Consider the following 17,924-nt stretch of genomic DNA (forward strand, 5'->3'; position numbering starts at 1 on the left):
TTTTGCGGTAGTTAGAAAAACCTCATAAACTAAGTTCCCACTCATTTATTTGTTTTGTGTTGGTGTTGATTTTGTTTATTAGTTGTCTCTTAGGGTATTGGTTTTGGTCTTTATTTCAACTTATTGGGTTCACACATTTTGGTTTCAGCATTGGACAGGGTGATGAAATTAGTGTAGGGGTACAGATACATAAATAGAGCAGTGGTGGTATGTATGTTGTGGTTGTTTATATATGGTTCACATGCATGGGTGTATGCTACACCCCATGCTCTTTGCCCTTCAAGGTAATGAGGAGCTCCCGGCCAGCCTCCAACCATTTCCTGTTTGGCCAGGGGCAGTTGTACATGTCGTGATCGCTCATATGACAGTACCCACAGGGGTGCATCATGTTCATGAGGATGAGGGGGTCATCTCGGTTGGTGGATGTGTACCTTCCACTAACATGCATGATGGATTTTGAGGTTCCCCATGCTTCCCCCCATTCCACGATGGTGTTCATGTCGTCGTCTGTGATATTCCCAAGGTTCTCATACTGTGCTGGGTCAGCAAGATAGACTTTAAGGCCTATCTTGTCTTTTTCCTTTGAAGTGAAGAGGGGAGTTTCCTTGTCCCTGTTTACTTCAAGTCCAAAGAACTGACTTACAGCTGTGCAGACCGAGAGCAGGGCCTTGGGATGGTCTTCTTTGAAGAGGGACCTTAGCAGGGCAAGTTCTGGGCACACAAGGTTTGTGATGATGTTTTGGATGGGCTGTGGGTAGCCCAGGTTGGGATAGAAGAATAGGCCAGTTTGGTACAGCTTGTGCAGAATCACCTGCTGTGCTGCCAAAGTGACTGCCATCTCCCATGACAGCATCTGGAGTAGGCTCCAACAGCCTACAGTTGTCAGTTGTAGAACTGTCAAGTCCGACAGCCCAGGGTGTTTCTCTGTTAGGAAGGCTTCTGCTGCTTCCTTCACTAGCTTGGTTTTAATCAGCTGGATCTGGATGCCAAAGCCCACTGCCCAGATCACTTCTGGCTTGCTGAGGTGCTCTTCCAGGGCTTCCTGCTGTTTCACATGCTGGTATGGGCCAGCATGGTCATAGAGGTTGCCTGCCAGCCACGTTTTTCCCACCTTGGGTTTGAATACCCAGGGTTTTGCTTTTGCTATCTCCTCTTTTTTCTTTTTGAAGGTGGCCAGGTGTCCTTCCAGGTTCATGAGTCCAGTTATCCCAAGGCCCTTGACTGGCAGGTGTGATCCTGTCTTGGCTTTTGGTGGGGGTTGTGAGGTTGATGTGGAGGGCATCCATGTTGGGGTTTCCATCGCATGGATGGAGTCTTGGGTTCCCCAGGATTTCCCAATCCTCAGGGGTTTCATTACACTTAGGGTTCTGCTCCCAGGTATTGGCACAGGGGTGGGCACTGATTTGGAGAACTTGGGTGTTAGTTCAACAGGGGGTGTGGGGTTAGAGACATCCTCCATTTCCTTGTCCTGCTCAACAACACTGGCCAGGGGGCTCTCCTTTTCTGCATCCTCTCCTTCCTCAGTGCAACTCTCCCCATCCTCCATTCATTCCTCCTCCAAGTTGTCCTTGGGTTCAGAGTCCAGGGGGGGGGGTGGTTGCCTTGGATTTGCCTTTCAGCTCCTCCATAGCATGCACTGTTTTGGGTTTCTTGGATGAGTGTCTGGAGATCTTGAGTGTTGTGACAGTTGGTGGTCATGATGGTGTCCAGGGTTTTCCTTTTTCCCATTTTTAGAGTGTTTGGTTGTGCAATATTTGGTAGGCAGATAGCAGTGGGGTTGGGACAGGAGAATAAGTGGGGCTTAGTTCTCAGGGGGCAGGGGGGGCCCTACAGTTCACTGTTCTTTGTATTTCACTTGTGTTTGTTACATGTTTACATGTAGTACTACTTTATTTTATTTGTTCAGCAAAGGTCTTTGGGTTGAGTTTACTCTTTTATGTTTCAGGCAGCGGTTAAGAGGTTGTTTAGCTTTTGGTTGCATCATTAGACCACTCAGGGGAGACTCTACACTCCATCAGTGAGATGTGTATTATTACTCTCAGGATTTTACAGTCTTAGTTCAATCACTCAGTTGATTGATTTGGTTTATTGGGGTTTTGGTTTATTATATTTAAGTTACAGGTTGTGTTTATGTGGGTAAGGTTGTTGTAGAGCTGGCCAGGGGGGTTGGTTTAGTCCATCCCCTCAGAGGCTGGTTGGTCTACTATAATTTATTGTGGGTTGATTTGTGTTCATCTATCTTTTTACAGCAAGAGTAGACAAAGTTGTTTGTTTTGACATTCCAGCTTCATGGCTACCAGTTTGTTAGGGAGTTTTCTCTCCCATTTCCATCTATAGGGGTACCTTAGTGGTTGTTTAGTTTGGTAAGGTGGTTACATGGCAAACGGTTTACAGTCGTTTATTACGGTAAGGTGTTTGCACAGTATCCAGTTTTTGGGGAAGTTTTCTCTTCCAGCTCAGATGGAGTTGTCACATTTCTCTCTACCCAGGTGGACACCTTGTGATAGGTGGTTTAGTTTGGTAAGTTGGTCACATGGTGAACAATTTATGGTGAAGTTGTCTCTTCTGGGCCCCAACTACCCTTGGTCACAGTGCTTGTTTGTTTTAGGTGAGGTGGCCATAGAGACTGGTTCACATGGAAGTTGTCTCTCCTGTTAGTTTCCTTAGGTAGTCGTGCATGTGTGTTATGGTAAGGTGTTTGTGTGCAGACCTGTTTACAGGGAAGTTTTCTCTTCCAGTCCACACTAGATAGAGGATTTGGTTGAATGGAGTTTGCACTCCATATTAGTGGTGGGTTTTTACACCCAATCACTTAGTCATGGATACATGGACTTTTGGGGTATTTTAGTTTATTCACCAAGGGTGGGTGCATGCACTGAGTCCTTGGGGGTGGTTCACTGATCTATATTCATAGTGCTATAATAGCAGGACAGTTGGACTGTCTGGGGTAGCCATGACATTGTGTGGGATGTCAGGTCTAGTCCCATGTTGGTGCTCAGGTGTCACCCTGAGCAGGTTTGTGGCATTTGGTTTGTGGTTGGGCACATACCACCATTGTCACTTGCTTGTTAGATCCCATTCAGGGAGCCCACAGACCATGTCAAGGTCAAGCAAGGGGAAGTGCCATCTCTCCCCACTGCAGGGTATCTGATTGTTTTCAATCCCCTAACCTTTGTTCTTGATTAATGAAAACATCCTTGGCAAATGCTTTCATGGTAGTCAGTCTTTGGTCAATCAAAGAATTTCACCTCTAGCAACCAAATACTAATGCCCCTGACTGTCCCTATTAATCATTACAGCAATCCTAGAAACCAACGAAATAGAACTGCATGTCCTATTTCATTATTCCATGCTAATGTATTCAGGTGCGATGCCTGCTTTGAACACTCTAATTTTCTCAAGGTAAATGTCCTGGTTCCCTGATGCACCCAGTGAAGGGCACGCCAATTCACCAAGAGGAAAGGCCCAGCCAGACAGCACAACACCTTTCAGTGGACCGCCCACCCAGGCCCAAGGTTCAACTATGAGCTTTTTAACTGCAACAACTTTAATATACACTATTGGAGCTGGATTACTGCAGCTGCTGGCACCAGACTTGCCCTCCAATCATTCCTTGTTAAGAGATTTAAATTGTACTCATTCCAATTATAAGACACAAAAGAGCCCTATATTGTTATTTACTGTCACTACCTCCCCGAGTCAGGATTGGGTAATTTGCATGCCTGCTGCCTTCCTTGGATGTGGTAGCCATTTCTCAGGCTCCCTCTCCGGAATCGAACCCTTATTCCCCATAACCCATTGAAACCATGGTAGGCCTCTATCCTACCATCAAAAGTTGATAGGGCAGATATTTCAATGATGCATCACCAGCACAAGGCTGTGTGATTTGAGCAGTTATTATGAATCACCAAGAGAGCAGCAAACCACATTGGTTTTTTATCTAATAAATACACCCCTCCTGGAAGTTGGGGCTTTAGTTGCATGTATTAGCTCTAGAATTACCACAGTTATCCATGTAGCAAGTCATCATCAAATAAACTATAACTGATTTAATGAGCCATTCACAGTTTCACAGTACAAACTTGTTTATACTTAGACATGCATGGCTTAATCTTTGAGACAAGCATATGACTACTGGCAGGATCAACCAGGTAACTACCTTCCCACCAGGCCACCTTGGCCTGGAAACCTCCTACCAGGCAGCCAGAGCCACCTTTTGGAGGTCAGAGTTTAGTCCACCCAAATCAATCAGAGACCCACCAGGTCCTCAAGGGGCATGCATCCAGACACCTCTGCCCGAATGGTCCTACCAAGAAGTCCTGATGAGCCATCTACCTTGTTTCCCTGGTCTCACACATCTCAGGAACACCTAGCTCTTAGTGTATCTCAGTCATACAACAGCCAGATGTCCTGCTCAAGCAGGTGGTCCTCACAAAAACCTGGTTAGGTTAGGGGTGGTTAACAGTTAGGGTGTGATCATCTAAAGCAATGGGCTGCAAATGCGGCCTGTAGCCACTGTGCTGCTGGCAGTCATCACAAAAACCTGGTTAAGGTTTGGGTGTGTTAAGGTTAGTTAGGGTTCATCATTGACGGACATGCACACCTTAATACTTAAGTAGAAAGTTGGTTTGTTCAAGTCAATTATATGATACATGTTATATAATACAATTTATATACTAATTTCTAAGTCTAGGCCAATTAGGGTACAAATCTTCTAAATAGACCATTGGTGCAGCAACTGGCTGTGGATGATGGAGTACAGGCGGTGGTGTTGGCACCCACACGATGGGTTCACCTAAGTCCAGTGTAGGTACTACTGGTGGGGGGTTAGGTGGTGCTGCATCATTGTAAAGAGGATGGTCTAGGTTGTAGACCACTGTGTTTGCTTTCAACCAGTCAATGTCATGGACAGTTGTATTGAGGGGGTTCTTGTTGTTGAGCCAAATGCACAGCTTACCCCAGAATACTGTTCATTTGTGCATGTACTTGTCTGTGATTTCGAATTCTCTTTGCACGCCGAAGAATTCCTTGATGGACCAGAAGCAGTCTATGTCCATGTCATCAAGTACCAAGTACTCAGGTTCTTGATCACCATCCAATTCAAATAATTTGGCAGCATTAAGCTGGCCATTCATATAAATATGCAGACCTAAGAAGGAATAAGTAGCTGTTATATCATCAATCAAAGCCCAATGAATAGAGGGCTTACCTAATGACCTTGCCCATTCAGTCTTTCCTGTCTGAGATGGGCCCCACACACAGAGTGTCTTCAGATGGTCTGGATTCTTCATCTCACCTGACACCCATTCTGCCAACACTGCTGGCAGACGTGGGAACTCCATCCATTTTGACTCATAGGCTGGTCATGGAGCCTTCCAGTGTTTATCTGTGAATGACATAAATTTGTCATGGTGGATAATCCATTCATATGGGGTGAGTTCCATGGCACAGTCCTCGAAGTTGTCCCTAGTGGTTGCAGAGCAGATATAGACAAAGCGTTCATCATGCTTCCCCTCCTTGAGGTCCTGGACCTCGGCATTACCAGATGGTCCCTGCCAAGGTCCAAATACCTCAGCTCCCTCCTCCTTATGGATATATTCCCATCACATAAGGAGATTGCGATGGGATTTAAGCCTAATAAGGATAAATCAGCTGATGTAGTCATCAAGATATATATTTATACTTATGTGATGACATTCAGATGCAATCCATCAATGTTGAATAGATCCACTCTACGAGATTGGATCACCTGGTCAAACTGGACAATGATGTGCCAGTGTTTCCCACCATCCTGGTGGGATTCCACTGCTGCCTTCCATGTCAATGGTTTGGGGTTACAGTTCTTGAAGAACTCCCTGACCATGTCAGATGGTCTGTCCCCAATCTAAATTGAACTCTTGATTCAGTCATGGAAGTGGGGAATAAAAAGAATGACGCACCTGAGTGTATGTCAAGAAATACCTTTTAGCACTCCATCTAAAGGTAGTGCCAGGCTGTGCCACCTGTCTCACCCTCAGGGATTGAGACCTAATTGGTCCAACTGACAAAGTGTGCTGTTGCACAGGCAGAGGCAGTGTGAGCAGAGTGCTGAAGAGGGATGGCTGCATTGGCAGCACTGGTGATGGGATGGTGTGGTGTTGCCATCAGCCCTCTGCTCTCACTGGAGGCATTGGAGTGGCTGGCACAGAGTGGACAGAGGGAGTGGTGATGGGTGAGATGAAATGAGTAGTATGCCATTGCAATGTCGAGGCATAGAGGTCAGAGGAGGATGACGCTTGAGACATGCTGAAAGGTGTGGGAAAGTAGGCAAAGACAACGAGTGGGAGATAGAGGCCCCCTGCCCTTTATAACATTGTAAGGGGGGCCTCTACCCACTCTACCCACCTGTTTATGGCAATGGATGCCCCATAAAAGGCAGGTCTACCCTGTCATAAGTCCATAAATGGAAGTAGTGGTACCATAATTGGTAACTCTTTCCTAATGCAGTGTTGGGTATGGGTAGAATGCAGACATTCCCAGGGTTATAGACCCAGGGGTATTAGTCATGTAATACCATAACCGAGACATATGGCTGTGCCAAACAGTCATTCTGAGTCACATCAACTGTGGATCACATCATCCACAGTTCACATGACTCATAATGACTCACAATGACTCTACAAGGTGATGTAACTTAGTAACACATGACTCATTTGCACAGTGTTGGTTTGTTTGAGGCTGAGTGATGATCCAGCATAAATAGTGCATGCAGCAATAAGTCATGTTGCCATCAGATGCTTCCATCAGAAGTGAGGCAGTGTGACACCGCTTATCTGGCCAGAACTCAGAGCCAAGTAAACTGTGTGGTTTATCCGAATAGGATGCAACTGAACAATCCCCACTGGAATGTTCTAAATTAGTGTCAATGGGAAAAAAGTCACATGATCCCATTGTTGGAGTATTTAAACTCCGCCTTATGTCGTTTCCTTTCATTATCTTCTCTCATCATGTCCTATGCATTCAACAACTTTGATCTCATCCAGTCCCACTTCACTCATGTTGATGAAGGCTCCAACATGCAGATGATGTCAGTAGGTAGTCAGGATGACTACATCAAGTGTGGGTGTGGCACTGTCATTGGTGCTTATGACAACACCCTGGAGGAGGTGAGCCCTGTTGGGATAGGGCATGTTTGGCAGCATGAGGAGCCATGCAACAACAAGGTAAGTAGTTGATGTTTTCTTTGTTGCTTTTTCTGATATTCATTTAAGTTCTTTAGTTTGTTGGAGAGGAAACTGCATGCTGTGGAAATCATGGCAGTGATGTGCCAACAGCTATGGGACCTGCAAGTGTGGGTCAAGTTCAGGTGAGCAAGTTAGTGAGATTGGTGCCCCTATCCCACTGACTTGTTCATTAGGAATGGGACATATACAGCATTGTCCCCCAGGGCTGCAGTTATCCCCAGCTTGGGGTTGATGAGGTTCATGGCAGTGAGGCTGGCAAAAAGGCAGGAGAACCTTCGTGCGCAGATATGGCACACAATTGGGTTCCCCCAACCCCAAGTAGTCCCCCAAACCCCTGCTCCTCATCATCCTCCAGTTGGTGGGTGGATCTCTCCACTCTTGGATTGCCCTCCCCTGCTTTGGATGCCTGGCATATTCCCAGCCCAGAGGTTACTGAAGTGGGAGTATGCAGAAATCTTTCTCCATTCAACTCCCTCCCCCCCTCCCCAAGATGAACCCCCCCCCCCCCCCCACTGTCGCTGTCGAAGCAGATCAAACAGGAGAGCCTGGAGCCACTGGCATTGAGATTCAAGTCTCCCCCCCTCCCCCCTTGTCATCTGGGACTTTGGAGTCAGACGGCCTCGACCCATGGCACATCGAGCTGTGTGACCTGCTCGAGGCCTATGTCCAGCGGTCAGCATATCACCTGGCCACCAAGTCGTTCTGTCCCGCAGTCGTCAAACCCAGAGTAGATGGAGATACACAGCCCCAAGTGCTCCTGAAAGTGCTTGGCAAAGTGGTGGCAGTGTTGGCCCATCCTTGTTGGGGTTCAGGAGGGTGGCTGGAGGAAAGTGGTCGGTTCCCATAGATGGGTAGGATGGGACAGTATGTAGATCAGGATACATACCATCAATTTGTCCATAGCTACCTGCATGCCTCCACCTATCTGGCACATTTGCAGATGGTGGAGGTGGGGGACATGGTCACATGGGAGGACTACGAGTCTCCTATGGCCCACTGCCAGTTCTAGGCTAGTCCTAGAACAAATATATTAGTATTTGTTTCTGTTGGCATGTGAGGCATGAGTATAAATAGCATCACATGAATTAAATTTGATGTGATGACCCTTTATCTTGTACCTTCATTACCTGGAATCAATCTCCAAAAGGAATGGCTCATTTGTGTTACATATGGAGATGGACACGTACTAGTAGGACAAGGAAGTTCCATAAGCTTTCTTCAAGATGGTCACATTTTAGTTGATGGAGAGGAAATACGACACGAAGACAGTACAAGTGTACAACCTACTGGAAGAGGGTTTATGCTCAGTTGCAAATGCATCATAAGCAAATACTTACCCAGCAGAGGAAGACCTATACCAAGGGCACCTTCTGAAATGGGAGGCTTACAGAGATCTGCTTGGCAAGTGGTCTCCCCCATGAGTCCAACCCAGGACAACTTGGCAAGGGCACACCAATAATGTTTGATACTTGCAGAAGGTTTGAAGACACTCCATGGGAAAATTACATACAGTTTTGGTGTGCTCAAGGCAACACTATTCCATATTCTAACAAGCCCGATACTTGCTTCCTTCGTAGAAGCAATCAGATCATGATGACAGGTTTGTGCTTCTGTGGATTGTGGTCTTTGAGTGGTCAATCTGAATGGAAAGTTCACTTCTTGTTCTTCCATTCTTCAGAGAAGCCAGACAATGCACATGTTGTCAATGATTGGTTGTATAACGAGGATAGCTATATCCCTGTTGGTATTGGTCAATCTACATATCCAGCAGTTGAAGGCACTGGTGGTATGGAAATGGTGTATCTTCCATTCTCATCTTGGGTTTCATGACATGCACATTTGAATCACACTTGTCAGGATGAGATAATGAAGGTCATTCCATATGAAAACTCTGGCAAACCTGTCAGAGTACTCTTGGATGTTACCCACATATTCTGTAATTGTGGGTCCTGTGCCAAGACTCTTTCATTTAATATTCTTAAGCGCATGTGTCACAAGTACCTTTATGAATCCAAATTTGGTGCTCCAGGTAAACATGCATTTGGGGATGTTGAGTTAGGCAAATTGCAACTGACAATGAAGCTTTACGTGATGATACTGGCACATGCATTGGTGCTGTGTCCATGTATGGCTGAACTGAATCTTCCTGAGGAAGCCATGGCTGGTATCGAGGAATGGCCTATGGGATTATGTGCTGCTGCATGTAGGGCGAGGAAACTGGACGATCTGCCTCCAACTGGAGTGGTCACTCCATCTGGACAAGTAATTTTTGCTGGCAATCAAATGACAATGCCAGAGCTAGCTGATTGGCAGGACTCTATTGTTCATCAGTCAGCAAGTCATTTCCGACATGGAATTAGAAGAGAATATGAGGGTAATTGGGAAGGCATGCCAGAAGGCACAGCCAATTTACCCAATTATGATGGAGATGAAATTATGGACTATCAGGAATCATGGTGGAAGTTTGATGCAAGACAGTGACCCACCATGACACATGTGTTTGCTCTGCTGAAGGACAAAACACCTGTCACAGAAGGGTCTTTGCCTTCGTTTTACAATGCTATTCCTGATATGTATAGAGCAGGAACATCTGGTGCATCTGCATCTTTGGCACCTAAGTGGTCTGCCAACCCTACAGTAATAGATACTAGTGCAAGAGGCTTTAAGCTATGCCGAGGTTTAATGCCTAGTGGTAGCAATGCCAGTGGCAGTGATGCTAAAGGTGAAGATGATGACAAAATTCCTTCAGTTGACACCAAAAGGCAAAGGCAAAGGGAAAGGGAAAGCACCCACCAAGCATATTCGTGGCAGTGCAGGACCAGGAGAAGACGAGGGTCTTGATTTAGGTCTATTTGCAGATGCACTTGATAATCCTAAGGAAGCTGAAATTGAAGAGAAAGAGGTTCCAAATGCACAAATGGAGGTGGAACCAGACAATCCATATCACTGGGACCCATTGTATACTGGTCCCCCATTTGGAAGTGCGCATTTCCAATTTCATATGCACGTTTGGTACAAAAACCTTTCTGATAGAATGATATCATAACTAGACATGTAGAATACTATGTAGTTGGATTGCAAAATCAATGTATATGTGAAATTAGCTGTTGCAGAAAAGAAGAACAAACCACACCTGCCCAGTCGTAGACTTGGGCAAAACCGCATGAGGTACCACTACATATGACTGGCCCTAAACAAAGGTCATGTGACCTTGGGACTTGTGGATTGACCTTGGGATTTGTGGATACTATATTTATATGGCTTGAAGAGGATAGACACAGGTGACCTATCCTGAGGTGTACATGGAGACAATGGTTTTGGAGTGATTCTCATGACAGTCTAAACCCAGCTCACATTCCCTATTAGTGGGTGAACAATCCAACACTTACTGAATTCTGCTTTGGTATGATAGGAAGAGCTGACATCAAAGGATCAAAAAGCAACGTTGCTATGAATGCTTGGCTGCCACAAGCCAGTTATCCCTGTGGTAACTTTTCTGGCACCTCTAGCCTCAAACTTGGAGGGACTAAAGGATTGATAGGCCATGCTTTCACGTTTCTTATTCACACTGAAAATCGAAATCAAGGGGACTTTTACCCTTTTTTTCTACTTGAGATTTCTGCTCTCGATGAGTCCCCCTTAGGACACCTGCATTATCTTTTAACAGATGTGCCACCCCAGCCAAACTCCCCACCTGACAATGTCTTCAACCCAGATCGGCCCTGAAGGACCTTAACACCAAAAGTTGGGGCTGTTAACCCCAGCTCCACATCATCAAATAAGTAAAAAGATGATAAAGGTAGTGGTATTTCAGTGGTGCCAAAGCTCCCACTTATTCTACACCCTCTATGTCTTTTCACAATGTCAAACTAGAGTCAAGCTCAACAGGGTCTTCTTTCCCCACTGATTCTGCCAAGCCTGTTCCCTTGGCTGTGGTTTTGCTAGATAGTTGATAGGGACAGTGGGAATCTTGTTAATCCATTCCTTCCAGGAATGCCCTCCTCCTGCAGGCTGGATTTGACCTGGGGCTCTTTCAGCCCCTTTGCAAAGGCTCAGTGTGGATACACTTCCTTTCATTTTGTGCATCTGAGCTCTGACAGATTCCACCCAGATTCCCATTTCAGGTGCTGCCTAAAAGACCTGTGGACTTATCCTCACCTGGCTAGCCTTTCTTTTCATTGGCTATTGCTCCTCCAGGCTCAGTGCTGTTTCCATTAGTCACAACTGTCTGTAGACAGTCATGTCCAATGAGGCATCTGAGAAATACAAGGCATCATTACAATTTCGTACCCTACCCCTGTGGGGGGCATCGGTTTGATAAAATGGCATATGCCACAGTGTAATTCTGGACTCCGGATCAATATGTAGGGTAAACTCTCCTCCATCTTCAAGGTCCCTGTCATATCTCCTTTGTCCACCCCATCTGGTACCCTGGTTTGCTAGCATTTCCTCTTTTGATAGCCTGGGGTATCTGGTAGGGCTCTGGTTGGTGCTTTCTCCATAAAATAGCTTTTCCTTGTGCTTTGGCATCACTTCTGCCAGGAATTTTGCCACCAGTACATATACATGGGTGGAATGCCCATGTAAGAAGCACTCCAGCCTCCTGCCCCATCCCCTTTCAAAGAGACAGATGGCAGGTGCTGGTTCTTGAAAGTAGTAAGTTCTGTTGGTTCGTTGTCTGATGAAACCTTCTGTGCCAATGGTGTCCTCCCATTGGAAGCTGTGGTAGCTTCCACTGAGTAATAGGGCCACAATTTCAGCATCGTCCAATCCAACATATTTTTCTTGAACCTCAGGGGCTGCTTGTCCATGACCTGTCCTGACCAGGTCCTCGATGGCATTGAGGAGAGGTTGTAGCCACTTTTTCCTTTCTTGGTTCCACTCTGGGTAATGTAACAGGATGTGGTTGATCTCAGCTGCAGTTTCCTGGCCACAGAACATGCATTCCTCATCAGGAATGTGGGCATGGTCTTGACCTGTGTTCTTCAGGAAGTCTCATCTTCTCTGGGCTGTCCACCATGAGGACATGTGGATTCTTGCCAACCAGATTATGCCATCATTCAGATGGGGCATGTGTGCAGCTGCTTGGATGTACCTTCTGGAGGCCCCAAAGGTACAGGCCTTGTAGATCTTGGTTGCCTTGTTTCTGTTTGCCCTTGAGCAATTGAAGCTGTGTCTAATGATGTGGAGGATGACCAGGTGCCTGACTCTGGTCTTTTCTCTTTCCAGGTTGTCTTCCTCAGTGAGTCAGAGGGTGTTGATTTTTCCTTCCCTCATCAGGGTTTTGTAGATCCAGCAGTGCTGATGTTCCTCTCCTTTGTTCACCTTGCAGAGTGCACATCTGATCATGTGTGCAGTTTGGCTGGACCAGGGGTGGGCTCTGTCTACCAGTTTGTTTTCTTCACTGACCAGAGTAGAGATCCATGTTTTCATCTGGGGGGCTTTCTGCCACAATCTCACTCTGAGGTCTGCCATGCATTCCTCTACTGTGGGCACTCCAAGCTCCCAGGCCATGACCCAGTATGCATGCATGGTGCTGTTGGAGGTGGACCCTAAGGCTAGCTTCAATGCCATGTTGACTTCTTTCTGTATTATGTTCATCCTGCATTGGCACATCCCAACCCATTCTCCTCCATATAGACCCAAGGACAGGATCTTGGAGCAGATCACTGCTAGCTTTAGTTCCAGTGGGAATTTTGGGTCCCTTAGGAAGGCCTGCCTCATATCAGTAGCAGTTTTTACTTTTTTCACCAGGGTCTTGCAGTGATTGGTCTCATCCATGTGTTCTGAGTCTCCCAATCAGTCAGTGACCCATATACCAAGGTATTTGTAGGCCCATACTACTGGGACCTGCTCCCATCTGACCTGGAATGTTCTTAATGCAAACTGTTGTTGTTCTTCCTCTGTTCCATTTATCATCAGAACTCCACATTTTGGGGCTCCAACTGGCATGTGCCAGTCTTCACTCCAGCACACTATCCTGTTCAAGAATTCCTGGGCTTCCTCTTCTGTTTCTGCCAATCCAGCTATATCAATGGTGAAGAGTAGGCCAGGACATTTTTTCCTATCCCTGATCCCAGGTATTTCTATTCCTGCTGGCAGGTAATCAATGAGGTTGTTTATGAACAGGATGAAGAGCACTGGGGAGAGGGGACAGCCCTGTCAGGTGCCCCTTATGAGGTCGAAGTATGGGGTGTTTTTGTCCCCCACATGGATGCAGGCTTTGGAGGTGTGATATATGGACCTGAGCAGGTCGAGGAAGTGTCCTTGCACTCCCATGGCATCCAGTTTTTCCAGTAGTGCTTCATGCATCACTTTGTTGAATGCCTTTAGGAGGTTGATGAAAATCACAAAGGTTTTCTTGTCCTTCAATCAGTGTCTCCTCACTATTTCTGCACGGGTTATGAACTGCGTGATCACTTCCTCATGGCTTCTGAATCCACCCTGCTCCAGTACCAGTATATCATTATCCTCTGCCACTTTTGACAGTCTCATTGCCATCATGGAGGTGATGATTTTCATTGCCACCACTATGAGGCTGATTCCCCTGTAGTTTTTTAGATCATGTGTGGGCACAGAAGGCATGCAAGTTGTGGGTGATTGAACCCTCAGTTGGATTTATCTTCAGTTTTTGGTATCAGAGGGTCAAAGATGAACTTCCCATCCATGTTGAATGGGACATATGCTAAGCCTGTGTGTTTTACAGTGGAGAGATCCTTTGATCATTGTTTGCTCATTCCCATTGTTATCTAGACATGAATGTTACCATTTTATTGCATATATGCACACTTGTGATTTACCTTATCAGCAATCTTTGTGAAATCATTGCTGTCCAGGGAACAGGCCCTCAGTGCATCTTCCAGCCAGGGGAGATGTACAAGAATTGCTTCGTAGGCAGCAACATAGCATGAAAATTCTTCAAGGTCCCTACATGTCAACAAAAATCAGTGATGCTGGTTAATGAAGGGCAGGGCTAGTAACATGTCAATATCCTGCTCTTGACTGTGGGACTCAGTGATCCTGACTTCAAGTGCAGTGCAAGGTGACACATGTGGGTTAAAAAGACATGCTAGCTTCTGGCCAGCAAGATCACATCCAGCATACAGACAAATGTCGCCCACATTATGCTTTGGCACTAGTACTTCAGCCTTCTGCTTTGGCACTGGAGGTTCATGCTCAGATGGTACAAGGAGGGTGGGATCAATGTTGTTGAATGAGAACATGTCTGATATGGTGGACATGTCAGTAATAGTGGAAGGGGGTGGAAAGAGATGGAAGAGGCAGGACACATCAAGACACACTTTTGACTCAGATGAATCTGATCAAAAACATCCTAAAAAGTTAGTGGCAGGCCTTGCAGATGAAAAAAACAAAGTTACTACTAATGTCCACAGCAGATATCAAGTGTTTCTCCTGTGGAAAAGTGGTCCAGGGGGAATGTGGACTATCTGTACATGCAAAAAAATGGTGTCCCAACAAAAAAACTGCAAATGAAAAATTATTACAGGAGTATCCTGCATCTGTTTGCAGACATGAGGCCAAAGTGAGCAGGCTACAATGCCTGCAAAGAGAAGAGGCTGAAGCCTGAGAGTGAGAGGAACAGGAATGAGATCCACTGCATGCCAAACAGCTGGCAGACTTCACTTGTTTGGGGGTGAGACTACATTCTGCAGCAGAAAAAAAAAAGTATTCACCTTCACAGCAGTTTGATGGGCCAGATCTAGGTGAAGATGTCAAACATCAACTTTCAGGTCTCCCAAAGCATGCTCAGTGACTACCCATGCATTACCAAGATGAATTACCTGCTGGGCCTGTGCCCATGCCTGTCATCCAAGTCCCAGATGAGCAAAATGTGCTTGAGGCCCCAGGCAACAAATACTACAATCCTGATAATCATATGGAGACTGGGTCAGATGGTAACTCACTGCAGTCAGACTCACCTTTATATCGTACTGCACAGAATAACTATGGATTGTTCCAGGAGTACACAAGTGGGTTCCTGATGTATGACCCAGAAAGTGGGGCACATATTGAACAGCTCTGTGATGGCTGTGCAACACAGGACTCAGGCAAGGATGGAGAACCCTGGAATGCTTGGTTCAGCCACTCACTTAAGCAGCTTCGGAAGAATTATTTCATACCATTCCTGAATGTGACAGTTTGGCACCTCATGTCCTGGTTCTATAATGGGTCCACACAGAAATCCCAATCTGATCTTAATAATCTGGTGCACAATGTTATCCTGGCAGCAGACTTTGATTGCAAAGACCTGCACAGTTTTGTTGCTCAACAAGAACTAAGACAAATGGATGAATCAACACTCATTTCATCCAACTCATGGTACACAACTAGTGTTACAATCTGGCTGCCCTGTGAGGGAGTTAAAGTGCACAAAGAAAATGCCCCCAAATTCAAGGTCGAAGAGCTCCACTATCACAAGCTCACTGATGTAATCAAGGCTGCCTTTGCAGAGACAGCTGCTGAAGAATATAATGTGACCCCTTACAAGTTATTTTGGCAAGCAGATGATGACACCATCCCAGAACAAGTCTTTGGTGAGGTCTACATGGCTGACATCATGCTCCAAGAACACAAAACAATTAAGGCACAGCCCTGAGATTGTAGCCTCAAAACTGTAGTTGCTGCAATTATGCTTTGGTCAGACTCGACCCACCTTGCAAATTTTGGGCATGCAGCGCTCTGGCCAATCTATCTTTACCTGGGAAACCCATCAAAATATGTTTGTGCCAAACCAAACTCCTTTGCTGCCCATCATCTTGCCTATATTCCAAAGGTGATGAGTACAAATATATAAATGATGTAATGTGCCTGACACCTGATCCTGCAGTTGTCTGACAAGATTCAAGATTTCTATCACAAGGTCTATGGTACCAGTGCTACTGCTCCCATGCTCACCCATTGTAAGTGTGAGCTGATGCAGGCCATATGGGCATTCCTTATTGATGACAAATTCCTCCATGTGTATGAACATGGTATGATAATCAAGTTTCCTGATGGATTAGTATGCAGGGTCTTTCCACAGCTTTTGACATATGCAGCTGATTATCCCAAAAAGTATGTGTACTCATCACCTACATGTGCCACTACCAATAACATGTTTACAGAATTCTACTTGCTTCTATGAAGTATTTGGGGAAATACCTGTGTCCCTGCTGTCTTGTTGGGAAGGAAAATATTTCAAAACTTGGGTCAAAGAGAGATCATCAGGTCTGCAGAAAAAAGGAGCGAGTGGATAATGAGCCCCAGCAGTTGTCTATTGAACATGCACACAAAGCTATATTTGAAGCTGGTTGTAGCATCATTGTGGCTGTTGTTGAGAACATTCTTGGTGTGCTGTCCCTAGTTCCTACATGGGCATGTACAAATTTTACCTCATTTGTCATACTTGCTGACACACTGCTAGAATGCATTCTCTGAAAGTTTATCACAGTTCATGTTCAACTTCTACCACATGTTTGTGCCTGACTTCATGCATGAATTTGAGCTTGGAGCATGGAAAGTGACTTTAACCCACTTGATATGGATCCTATTCAAAGTGGGCAACAACAAAATTCAATGATGAACCACATCCTGGGCCACCTGCTAGGCAATATATCAGACAATGGTGAGGGCAAAGAATTTACAGTTGCTCAATGAAATCACCTGATCATCATCAAAAACCATCTCTACAAACACAAGTTACTACATGTGAATTATACAACATATGACCTTCACTGTATGCAGGATTCAGTCAACCCCCACACCCACCCTGACATTATGGTCCTTTTGCATGAGGATGAAGATAACCCCCACCCCTATTGGTATGCATGTATAATTGGTATCTTCCATGTTGAGATCCAGTATAATGGACCTGAGCTCAACGATTGTTCACTCAAATGCATTGACTTGCTGTGGGTGCAATGGTTTGCTTGTGATTGGCATTTCAAGTCAGGCTGGGCCTCTTGTCATCTGCCATGTGTCAGGTTCTATCCTGAAGACAATCTTGACAATGCATTTGGATTTGTTGACCTGAATGATGTTGTTCATGCCATACATATCATTCCAGCATTTCATTTTGGGCATACATCAAGTCTTTTGGGCACCTTGATTGCTCACCAAGAAATAGAAAAGGATGAAGATTGGGACTGGTACTACATCAACATGTAAGATTTCCATTTATTCTGATTTCTTGCAAGCTCTCTAACACCACAATCCTTGAAGGTTGTTGACTGAGACATGTTCATGCAGTTCCATGGTGGTGGTGTGGGGCACAAAATGACATGTGAGGTAACTTGCTGCCTCCTTGATGACTGGGACAAGCTGGACAATGCACTGGTAACTCTGGAATGGGAGCATGCATTCATGCATGGTAATGAAGACTCAGATTCTGATGGTGATGATGTAGATGAGCAAAATATCATCATGGATGAAGAGGGTGAAGGTGATTCTGACATGAGCAGAAGCATGCATTTCTCATCTGATGAGGGATCCATTTGCAGTGATCTAGCTGACAAGATGGAAGAGTATGGATATGGCAATCTTGAACAAGTTGTCTAGGACGAGAGTGATGACATCACACAGACTGGTTTGGATGTCAACAATGGTGCTGGGGGGAACCCAGATGATACAGAATTTGACTATGGTGACCTTTAACACTTGCCTGTGTACTACATGAGTAAGGAATGTAAGCAATGGATAATC

The 17,924-nt window shown here is 45.5% G+C and overlaps 5 protein-coding genes across 5 annotated transcripts; 3 read left to right on the forward strand and 2 right to left on the reverse strand.

Annotated features, from left to right (window-relative positions):
• Window positions 1–256: 256 nt before the first annotated feature.
• F5J12DRAFT_900941 (uncharacterized protein) lies at window positions 257–1,546 on the reverse strand (the record flags this gene model as incomplete). The annotated part of the gene is made up of 1 exon (XM_051748200.1): window positions 257–1,546. One exon carries the CDS (start codon window positions 1,544–1,546, stop codon window positions 257–259), a length of 1,290 nt encoding a protein of 429 aa, XP_051594004.1.
• Window positions 1,547–4,676: 3,130 nt separating this feature from the next.
• F5J12DRAFT_908511 (uncharacterized protein) lies at window positions 4,677–6,107 on the reverse strand (the record flags this gene model as incomplete). The annotated part of the gene is made up of 7 exons (XM_051748996.1): window positions 4,677–4,885; window positions 4,951–4,952; window positions 4,987–5,149; window positions 5,210–5,359; window positions 5,450–5,585; window positions 5,696–5,884; window positions 5,940–6,107. The coding sequence occupies 7 exons, from the start codon at window positions 6,105–6,107 to the stop codon at window positions 4,677–4,679; spliced, it is 1,017 nt and encodes a 338-aa protein (XP_051594005.1).
• Window positions 6,108–6,986: 879 nt separating this feature from the next.
• On the forward strand, window positions 6,987–8,070 carry F5J12DRAFT_900942 (uncharacterized protein; the record flags this gene model as incomplete). Its single annotated transcript, XM_051748201.1, has 4 exons — window positions 6,987–7,202; window positions 7,259–7,345; window positions 7,397–7,660; window positions 7,714–8,070. The coding sequence occupies 4 exons, from the start codon at window positions 6,987–6,989 to the stop codon at window positions 8,068–8,070; spliced, it is 924 nt and encodes a 307-aa protein (XP_051594006.1).
• A 611-nt stretch (window positions 8,071–8,681) lies between these two features.
• Window positions 8,682–10,370, forward strand: F5J12DRAFT_788739 (uncharacterized protein; the record flags this gene model as incomplete). The annotated part of the gene is made up of 6 exons (XM_051743737.1): window positions 8,682–8,823; window positions 8,902–9,020; window positions 9,081–9,700; window positions 9,803–9,860; window positions 9,973–10,204; window positions 10,294–10,370. 6 exons carry the CDS (start codon window positions 8,682–8,684, stop codon window positions 10,368–10,370), a joined length of 1,248 nt encoding a protein of 415 aa, XP_051594007.1.
• Window positions 10,371–15,225: 4,855 nt separating this feature from the next.
• On the forward strand, window positions 15,226–15,840 carry F5J12DRAFT_731619 (uncharacterized protein; the record flags this gene model as incomplete). The annotated part of the gene is made up of 1 exon (XM_051741964.1): window positions 15,226–15,840. The coding sequence occupies one exon, from the start codon at window positions 15,226–15,228 to the stop codon at window positions 15,838–15,840; it is 615 nt and encodes a 204-aa protein (XP_051594008.1).
• Between the last annotated feature and the right edge of the window lie 2,084 nt (window positions 15,841–17,924).

Source organism: Pisolithus orientalis, assembly GCF_024613125.1.
Source record: "Pisolithus orientalis strain OTSU chromosome Unknown F5J12scaffold_304, whole genome shotgun sequence".
In the NCBI taxonomy this organism is placed as follows: domain Eukaryota; kingdom Fungi; phylum Basidiomycota; class Agaricomycetes; order Boletales; family Pisolithaceae; genus Pisolithus; species Pisolithus orientalis.